Source organism: Chionomys nivalis, chromosome 20, assembly GCF_950005125.1.
Source record: "Chionomys nivalis chromosome 20, mChiNiv1.1, whole genome shotgun sequence".
NCBI classification, from domain to species: Eukaryota; Metazoa; Chordata; class Mammalia; order Rodentia; family Cricetidae; genus Chionomys; species Chionomys nivalis.
In genome coordinates, this window is record NC_080105.1 from 55,069,757 (window position 1) to 55,080,408 (window position 10,652).

Here is a 10,652-nt window from a genome sequence, read left to right on the forward strand (position 1 = left end):
TCAGGGGAGGTTAAGTTGTCAGCCAAGGGCATCCCAAGGACCAGCTGACTTTTGGGACAGTAGAGGGCAGATATCTGGCAAGCCCCAAGCCTCCCTTGTGTTTGTAGAGTTGATAATGGGGAACTGATATCTGGCTCCAATGCCTTTGGCCTCAGGCAGGGGAGACTATAAGCCTCAGAGGACGCTCCCTGGGCCCAGTCCAGGCCAGCAGGAGAGGACATGGCAGCCCTACAGGAGAAGAAGTCATGCAGCCAGCGCATGGCCGAATTCCGGCACTACTGTTGGAACTCGGACACTGGGCAGATGCTGGGTCGCACCCCAGCACGGTGGGGTAGGTGTGGGCCATGTGAAGGGGGGCATGGGATGAGGCAGAGAGCTAGCAGCCAGCAGGACCCAGGCGCTACTGGGATACCTGGGAACGCACTGCAGGCCATGCCTCACCTCTGCAGGAAGCTGGGGTCCCCAAATGGCCCTGAGGCTCAGATTCCAGAACACCTGCAAAGCAGGTCCAAGACTGGCCCTAACTTTTCATCCATGATTTTGAAGCATCATTTTAAAGCTCTTTCTGAAACTAATATTTTTTTAAGTTACAGAAAGTTATGGTAGTTTCTTGTTCAGATAATTGGGGAGACAGGGATTTACTTCAGTGGATTTGTTCTATTGTGAGAGTTGCCATGACTGTAACATGCTGGGCATATCTGGAGAACTCTCTGACTTCCAGGCTGCATCTGAAGTGGCCTGTGACGCTGTCATTCTCAAGTGTGGACAAGGTGGGCTAGAGAGATATGTCCACTGAGTCCTTTCTTATGGCTGCCCTGTGGCGATATGGGGGACCCTTCCTACTGGCGCCACCCTAAGAACAGAAAGGTCCTCATAGATTGGAAGACTGTGCACCTGTTCAGGACATCCCCTCATGGAGTATTCTTCCACAAGCAGGAAGTATTCTGAGACCCCCAAAAAGTGGCAGCCCTCGGGTTCTCCAGGACATGGGAGCTACAGACAGAGCTTGAGGGTGGGTGCAGTGAGGATTTTGCAAGACTACATCACTGGGGAATATAGGATGTGTACCACCTTACTCCTTAGACGGCAGCCCCAGGCACTATTCCTTTGGGGTCCCCCAGCAGCCACATGGGGGATACAGACCGAGATCCTTCAGGTCTGTGCACAAATTAAAGGCTACTTTGGTTGCCCTTTTACCTCCCATCTCAGGGGCCTTGAGGGATGAGGTGAGAGTAGACTCACAGAGGGTGGTACCTAATGACTCAACTCTGCAACAATTTGGCTAGTCTCAGCCCACCTTGGACATGCTACCACATGAGAAGCATACACTGTTCATGTAGAAGGAGGACACATCCCAATGGCGGCTGCATTGAAAATGCAATCAGTTCCAGAGCAGGGAGGAAACAGGAAGATACCATATACCAGTGGGAAACACAGAAGCAGATCTGGCACCAGGGCCATCCCAGGAAGTGGGTCACCTGAAGAAGGGACAGCAGATGGGGCTCTGGGGTAGATGCTGGGAATGTCAGCCATCTTCCCAGGAGGTTCTTCTAGCTGCCAAGTCTCCTGCAAGCCTTCTTGATATCTGCAATGCCACTCGGGACTTTCTGGAATGTTTTCTCAGCCTGACCCGAGGACCTGGCCTCAGTGTCTGGTGGCTGAAGAGAGCAAAAGCCAAGTGAAATGATAGAAACAAAGGAACGGGACAAGTTACTCTTAGGGGAAGCGGCACACGAGGTACTTAGAGGAAATGGGGGCTGGAGCCCACAGGCTGAGAACAGCTGACGTCTCAGTGACTTGGGGCATACTGTGCCCCCTGGGCCACACTCTGTGTGTGATATGGAACTCCTGCCACCAGTAGCTCTCATGTGAGATTCCATGGCATTGCCCCCTTGGAGAACCAAGTCTGATGGTAGCAAGGTTGGCATCCTTGCTACCTGGGAGATGCTGAGCCCTGGCTCACACCCATGAGCTGAATAGTCAGAAAAGGGTTTGGGAGGCTGGATGGACAAGCAGCAAATGAAGCCAAGATTCTATCTGTAGCAGCTCAGGTCCCAGGAGGGTAGATGAGTCAGACAGAAGTCACATCAGGTAGGAGCGTGTAGTGGCCCTGCCAGTCCTGCAGTGGAAAATCTTCCGCTCTTGGCCCTTCCCAAACATGCTTGGGCATCCACACCTTAGTGGGTATACCACCCTGACAATCCCCTGACAATCACCCCTTAGTGTGTGTACAGCCCTAACAATCCCCTGACAATCAGTGACAGTCATCGGCCACTACCACAGCCAAACCCAATTAGAGGACAAGGTCCTCGTGGAACTACAGTTCTGAGATAGGCCACTGCTGTGTTGGCCATCCAGAGACGCCTTGTCAAGCCATAGCTGGCCTCCAGCCTGTGACCTCCCTACCATCTCTGTCCATGACTAGAAAATCATTCAAAACATGACTGTGAGGACTTCCCAGTAGCCCAAGTCCAAAGTCATGCCCCAGAGAGCTGTGGTCCCTAGGGTCTGGCTCTAAAGGAACGTCATCAAAGGGGTCTTCAGGAGTCCATGAATCCCAGCTCACACCCAGGTCAGAACATCTTCCACTGATGCTTGAGCAGCAGGGCTGGGAACCACAGGAGCTGGGCCTGCCCAGCATGTCCCCCAACCTTCTTCTCCGCAGGACACAGGGCAAGTACCTGGCAGGTCCTCAGAGCACAGTCCAGGTATGCTCAGCCATGGCCCTTCCCTGGCAACCATGCACTGGGGGTCACTTTGGCCAACAGCTGCCTTTCCCTGGGAAGCAACTCCAGAGTACAGAACAGGCTCTGGAACCCTGCCACAGTAGCTGTAGTTACAGAGATCAGTGCACCAAGCACACATAGTTGGCACTAGGATGCAAGAGAAGTGACAGGAGCCCACACAAGGCCATGAACATGCCCTGTACTTCTGTTTGTGAGAAGAAGGAGAAGGACAATGAGGAGGAGGAGGAAGAGGAGGAGAAGGAGGAGGAGGAGGAGAAGGAAGAGGAGGAGGAGGAAGAGGGGAAGAAGAAAAAGAACAACAACAACAAGATGAAGATGATGATGATGATGACGACCAGAGATGGAGTAGACAGCTAGCTTCAGGACTAGAGAGTAAGGGTAAGAGGTTGTCAAAGAGCTCAGGAGATGCCAATAAGATGAGAAAGTTCTAGAATTCAATAGAGGTGCCTTGCATGGCGCCAGCTGTGCTCTGTACTGGAGATGAAGGAAGCGGCCGGCTGTGCCGTGTGCATTGTCACAGCTGAGGCTGCTACTTCCAACTCTCTCTTTTCAGTGTGGATCAGCCTCTACTATGCAGCCTTCTACGTGGTCATGACAGGGCTCTTCGCCTTGTGCATCTACGTGCTGATGCAGACCATCGACCCCTACACCCCAGACTACCAAGACCAGTTGAAGTCACCGGGTAAGTTATCAGGAGGGCATTGGCAACGCTGTTGGGCAGAACATAACAGGGCACAGCAGAGTCCCATCCCCACACACACCCAGGGCAGGAGCCCCACAGCCTCCCAATAGGGACAATGACTCCAAATTGTAAAGACTAATTTTGGCTTTAGTTTTAAGTAATAAAGGGGGTTAGGAGAGAGGGTCACTGAGACAAGAAGCCTGTGTATTCATATACATGCCTGTGCACACAGGGGAGTATCTGAAAGAACACACAAGAGACTGCAAGCAAGGGAGCAGGTCTGGGGGGTTCTAGGAAAAAGAGCTGGGATGTAAACTCCCCCTTTCTCAGTAATCTCTGGGACTGATGAGAGGAGGGAGGAGACCCTGCCATATGAGGCTGAGCAACATGAAACTCAAGTTTTTTACCCTTGAAATCTTGTACAGCTGTTCTTTTTGGGACACCCACAAAACCAGCAAAGCCCTGGCTCACATAAACAGAAAGCCAGCAACCTGAATGGGCCCGTTGAGCACAGTGGGAATTATTCCCCACCAAAGGCCACGTGATGTTTGTGGAAAGAATGAGTGACTTCATGTAAAGGAAGGAGGGAGTGAACCAGCACTAGAAAAAGTCAGAGATGGGCAGGGTGGCTCCAGACCACTTGCGCATGAGTCTGCACCATGAGCTTGAACCCCTTACATCCCATCTGTTAGCAGAACCAAGGCAACACTCGGCGGATGGGTAGCAGATAGCAAGGGACTCAGTGACACCCCCCCCTCCATTTAGCCTATTACAATGAGTTTGTATTTAATTAGAACAAGCGCAGTATTTTAAAAGTATTTCTTACATTTTTGTTTACTTGTGTGTGTGGGTGTGCATGACGGTACATGTGTCATGAGAAGGCAACCCCTCGGGAGTTGGTCCTCTCTTTCCTGTGTGGTTCCAAGCATCACATTCGGGTCATCAAGGTTGGGTGGCAAGCACCTTTAACTGCTCAGCTATCTTGCAGCACAAATGAAAAGGTATTTTTTATGCCCATGGGTGTTTTGCCTGTATGTTGGTCTGTACACCTGTAAGTGTGTACCTAGCTTGTCCTGGAACTTGAGTTACAGGCGGTTATGAGTTGCCATGTGGGTGCTGGGGATCCAACCTGCCTGGGTCCTGTGGAAGAGCAGCCTGTCCTCTTAGCCAGTGAGCCACCTCTCCAGCGCCCAAGTGAAAATCCTTTGAGACAGCCCTGGTTGTCTTGGAACTCTGTGTCGACCAGCCTGGCCTCTACCTTCTGAGTGCTGGGATTACATGGGCCACTATGCTGGCTCCCAAGTGAAAAACCTGATGTGTATTTAGATTCCTTTTCCCTAGACACCCACCCGCAGGCAGTGGGGAGCACTCCCCAGAGGCTAGCACCCACTGCACCAATCCTGTTCATGACTCCCCCAGACCCAGAGTCCCCTGTGGAGCATGTAGCACTATTCCTGGGCCTGGGCATCCAGAGTCCCGGGGACAGGGGAGACCTTTGTGCCCACTGCACTGCATTCCTCAGAGGGCCAGACGCCAGGACCTGTGTCCTCAGAGGCCTTGGGCCCTTCTTTATAGTATTCCTGCCAAGCTTTCCTGGCTAGAGGGTGCCTGTCCTGCAGCTCCCGCCCAGGAAGGTGAGGAACTGGTTCCATGTCAGCTGCATCTACCTGTGGTTGGGACTTGTGTGTGAGACTGGATAACCTCAGGGCCCAGGGCTCAGTATAAGTGAGCACTTGGAGAAACCGATAGAGGAGGTGCTCTTTCCTTCCAGGGGTAACCTTGAGACCTGATGTGTACGGGGACAGAGGGCTGAAGATTTCCTACAATGTCTCTGAAAACACCTCCTGGGCTGGCCTCACAGACATCCTCCACAGCTTCTTAGCAGGTGGGGGAACACAAATGCAGCAATGTGTCTAAGAGGGGACTCGGGACCTCCTCCACAGACAGTGTGGGACTGGGGACTCGGGATCTCCTCCACAGACAGTGTGGGGCTGGGGACTCGGGACCTCCTCCACAGACAGTGTGGGATTGGGGACTCGGGATCTCATCCACAGACAGTGTGGGGCTGGGGACTCGGGATCTCCCCACAGACAGTGTGGGGCTGGGGACTCGGGATCTCCCCACAGACAGTGTGGGGCTGGGGACTCGGGATCTCCCCACAGACAGTGTGGGGCTGGGGACTCGGGACCTCCTCCACAGACAGTGTGGGGCTGGGGACTCGGGATCTCCTCCACAGACAGTGTGGGGCTGGGGACTTGGGATCTCATCCACAGACAGTGTGGGCTGGGACAATGTAGGGATGGGTCTTGGGACAGCCTCCCCGGACAGCTTGGGGCTGGCTGATGAGAAAATGTATATTCTACAGGCTACACCCCAGCATCCCAGCAGGACAGCATCAACTGTACCTCCGAAAAGTACTTCTTCCAGGAGAGTTTTGCGGCTCCAAACCACACCAAGTTCTCTTGCAAATTCACTGCAAACATGCTGCAGAACTGCTCGGGCCTGGTGGACCCCAGCTTCGGCTTTGAGGAGGGAAAGCCCTGCTTCATTATTAAAATGAACAGGGTGAGTGTCAAGGCCCCACTTTGGAGGTGGCCCTGGAGTGGTAAGGAACCCCCTCCTCACACTTAACGATGGGTCCTGGGCCCTTTATCATGCCCCACCCTGACTCCATTCATATTCATTATGTTCAGCTCTTAAATACAAGTCTAGAATTTTCTACTCAGACAGTGTCTTGCTAGCCTTATAACTATAAATATTGTATAAACACGACACAGAGCTAATGAAGGAAATCTCTTTACCAACAGGGCCTTGAGTTGTGGGTTCAGATTGGGAGGAGCTGGGGCATTCTACATGGTCTCCTTCTGCCCCAGAAACAGGGGTCCTTCAGGGTTTGTCCTACAGGAATCACTGGGGCTTCAGTGGTATCTGAAGCCGGTGGCAGTAAGTCCCACCAGTGCCCTAAGAACAGAGGCACCATAAGCAAGAAGAAGAAATGCAGTCAAGCTGAGTAGCACTCAGGCAATAGGGGCTTGGGGTCACTCTTCAAAGGACCAAGTGGCAGGAGAAGACCCAATCAGTCTCACTGCCCATTTCCATTTTACAAGGTCTTAGAAAGCCACACGCTCGTGCACTGAACCCACCACAAGGCTATACAGTGTGGAAGAGCTCCCCAGAGCCGCCTGGTGAGCAGGGTGATCAGGGTTGCACTGGTCCATGTGGCAGCTGACACTCTTGCCAGAGGCAGGTCCTGTTCAAAGCTCAGGAGACAATGGCTGAGGCTCAAGAAGTCTAGGGAAGGAATGTGAGGCTTTGGGGACCACTGAGAGCAGCAGGTAGACCCATTCTGCAGCAAGGAAGGCTGCTACATATCACCACAGCAGATGTGGATGCTTTGCCACTGCCAGCTGCCCTCCTACACCGCAGTACCCCAGGGCGATGGCTCAGAAGCACGCGTGAGTATCCACCTGCACACCGGGGTACATAGCAGCCTTTTTTCCAGATTGTCAAGTTCCTGCCCAGCAACAACACAGCCCCGCGAGTGGACTGCACCTTCCAGGTGAGTACAGCTGAGGTTGGGGGAGGGGACCCAAGTTAAGCCTGAGCACGTGCCAACTGTCACCTGTCAAGCACTGCCTGGAGTGATAACACAATGCAATAATGCTGAAGCTGGGGCTCCCCATCACCAGGTCTGTGCAGCACTCAGAAAGCCTGACATCGATGTGGGTGACTCACCACACTGTCTATATTTTTATTTATAAAAATATTCACTCACTCACACTGTCTATAGTTTTTATTTATAAAAATATTCCAGACCACCAACAGCATTGTTGCTTAATGGGGCTTAGTATGGCATTGATCTCTTACAAAATGACTAAGGACAATATTGAATACTAAACTTACCTTCACTAAATGTTTCCCAAGATTTGTTTATAATGCTGAACCCTAACTGACATGTCAAAAGGGCACCTCCGGGAGTGATCCAAGGAACATTTGTCTCCCCAGAGCTCTGTCCCTAAGGCATCAGGTGTTTGTTTGCTCTTCACTTTTGAAATGATTGTGGCCATACACAAGCTGACCTTAGATTTGAGAGGTCATTGTTCCTGGATGAATGTGAGCTACCCGTTGGGCAGGCCTGCCTCCAACAACGAAAGGAAATAGCTCCCAGGAACAAGCGTTTACACTTAATCCAGCAAACTGCACCAACCCCGAGCCTGGCTTTGGCAAATGAGCCCTTCGTCTTGCCAGCTTTCACCTCACAATGCTAATAAGCAAACACAGTTCCCCAATCCCACCACTCACTCACCCAGGACTCTCAGATGGAACAAGTGGGGTGGGAGGTGGCTGAAGTTCGGCCTTTTGAGGAACTGGGTCCTTGCCAGGCTCTCAGGCCTGACTATGAAAGCTGGCAAAGTTTTGTTGGGATTGCTGGCACTGCCACCAGTGCTTGGCACACGGCACACACACAGCTCATATGTGTACTTGAACACAAAGGAGCACGTGCCCCAGTGCTCCTAGACTCAGCTGCGGTCTCTCCTCCTCAGGAGGATCACCGACATCCCCGGAAGTACCCTGAGCCCCTGCAGGTTGAGTACTACCCACCCAATGGTACCTTCAGCCTCCACTACTTTCCCTACTATGGCAAGAAAGCCCAGGTAGGTCTGTTTTACTCAGCCCCAATGCGCTTGCTAAGTTACTTAGCAACAGGAAAGCCATTTTCAATTAAAATAAAGACAAAGGCAAAGGCAGAGCAAAGGGGCACACACCTGTAATCCCAGCACTTGGGAGGTGGCAGCAAGAGGATCGGGAGCTTAAGGCTTTCCCCCAAGCATCTCATTCCCCTGCACTCCTACCTCAGCCCCATTACAGTAACCCTCTGGTGGCAGCAAAGCTTCTCAACGTCCCCAAGAACACAGAAGTCCTCATCGTGTGCAAGATCCTGGCAGACCATGTGACCTTCGACAATCCCCACGACCCATATGAAGGGAAAGTGGAGTTCAAGCTTACAATACAAAAGTAAGCAGGAGTGGTCCTCCACACCTATCGGCGACGCCCAGCAGCACACCCTCTTGACGGCACACCCTCTGCTGGGCAGCGTGCACAGCCACAACCAACACAGTTCAGCTGGTGACACCATCTGTCGACACCAGGACACCGTGTTCCTGCCAGCAGTCCCCTGAACATCACCAGCTCTATTAAATGTATGTTTCCTTATATGTCTACAATCCAATTGTAGCTGTGGGGTTACCACAGGAGCCCAGAGTCCTGTGACCACTGCAGAGACCCCAGAGTGACCCATCTGTCGGTGTTACTGCCCAGTGATCACCTGTCTTTCCTGAGCTTCAATATGAACTAAGGGTCCATATCAGTGTAACATTGGTCACCCCGGCATGATACATTCCCAATTTGTGCCTCTGAGACTCCAACCCCCGTGCCATAAAAACAAACTATATTAAAATTATTCTTATTCTATGTGGAAAAGTCATGTCTTTCCTGAGCCGGGAAAAAAATTTACGAAGAACCAAACGCTCTTTTCTTTAAAGCCTTTCTATGATTTCAATCACAGTACAAGTATCTTTGGCACCTCAGTCACTGGGGCACGCGGTTCAGAGATGGCTTAAGGTGCAGGGACGCTCAGTTCCACACAAACAGCCTGCCACCTTGCCCACAGACCTACCCTGTGACCATCTCCAGTCTTAGCCTCCAAGGTTTCAGGCTCTTTCCTTCAAGACACTCACACTTCTTACGGCCTCCTTTGCATCCAAAGATCCTGCATTTGTCTCTTCCAAGCTGAGACAGAACACAGCACAGGAGGACACAGACGCATGCGCACACGCGGTGCAACAGGTACAGGGCTTCCTGGGGTTTAAGACCTAGACATGCATCTACCGTTCTGTGCACCCCTTTCATGTTCCGCACTCTGTAGAATATTTTACAGTAACTCAAGGCTCAAGGGTTGGGGGAAGGGGTCATTTTCATTTCCATTAGCAAACCGCAGTTTTCAGAAGCATCTACTGATTTGACCAAGCCAAGTAAAACATCTAGCTCTGTATTGATTAGGGTGACTATTGCTGTGATGATATATAGTGACCAAATTGGGGAGGAAAGGGTTACACTTCCATATCACTGTTCATCATCACAGGAAGTCAGAAACACAAACAGGGCAGGAGCCTGGAGGCAGGGGCTGATGCAGAGGCCATGGAGGGTGCTGCTTACTGATTTTCTCCTCATGGCTCTCCCAGCCTGCTTTCTCATAGAACCCAGGGATGACTCCACCCACCATGGGCTGGGCCCTCCCATATCAATAACTAATTAAGAAAATATACAGCCCAATCTTATGGAGGCATTTTCGCAATTGAGGTCCCCTCCTCTCAGATGACTCTAGCTTATGTCAAGTTGACATAAAACTAGCCAGCACAACTGATCCCTTGTCACTAGACAAACACATCACTGTAAAGCCACAACCTTTCCTTTCTCATTCATCCCTGAGATCTCACATAAGAACATAAACAACTTTAAAAGTTCCACAGTCTTTACAAATGCAGACATCAACAATTCATCCCTTTAAAATATCTCGTCTCTTTAAAATTCCAAAATCTCTTTTAAAAGTTCAAAATCTCTCAACTGTGGGTGCTTGTAAAAATAAAAAATTAGTTAAATGGTTTACTTCAAGAGGGAAGAACCAAGGCATAGTAACAGTAAGATCAAAGCAAAACAAAACTCCCGACAGTGTACATAAAGCAATGTCCGCCTGGGACCCACACACAACCTACTGGACTCCTCCAAAGGGTTTCGGTCACTTCTCCGGCTCTGCCCTCTGCAGCACACACAGTTTGTCTTCTAGGCTCTGGATGGTTTCACTCCACTGCTGCTGTTATTAGTGTTCATCCCATGGCACTGGCATCTCCAAGATGCTGGTGTCCTCTGCTGCAACTGGGCTGCACTTTCGACAATGGCTCTCTTCATGGTGCCAAGCCTCCGTGAACCTTTCAATTCTGGGGCTTCAACTATTGCGGAAGTCATACCTTCTCCAGTGCCCTATCCTGAACTCTCACAGTACAGCTGCTTTTCATGACCCTGTCATCACTTCAAAACCTGCAACACCTGGGAGACCCCTACCCTACCAAATTCAGCCACCAGCATAAGGTGCAACCTTGACCAACTTTGGAACACAGCTTCTGGGTGTGGACTCTGAGGAAACACTTCCCAGAAGATTTCACCTT

General features: G+C 51.2%; 1 protein-coding gene across 2 annotated transcripts; it reads left to right on the forward strand.

Moving 5' to 3' along the window:
• The first annotated feature begins 219 nt into the window (after positions 1-219).
• On the forward strand, positions 220-8,449 carry Atp4b (ATPase H+/K+ transporting subunit beta). Of its 2 annotated transcripts, none has more exons than XM_057753133.1 (7): positions 220-331; positions 3,301-3,429; positions 5,201-5,314; positions 5,795-5,994; positions 6,932-6,988; positions 7,974-8,084; positions 8,288-8,449. In XM_057753133.1, the coding sequence occupies exons 1-7, from the start codon at positions 220-222 to the stop codon at positions 8,447-8,449; spliced, it is 885 nt and encodes a 294-aa protein (XP_057609116.1). The 2 variants fall into 2 exon arrangements, with proteins under 2 accessions (XP_057609116.1, XP_057609117.1); XM_057753134.1 differs by having other exon boundaries at positions 7,977-8,084.
• The last annotated feature ends 2,203 nt before the right edge of the window (positions 8,450-10,652 follow it).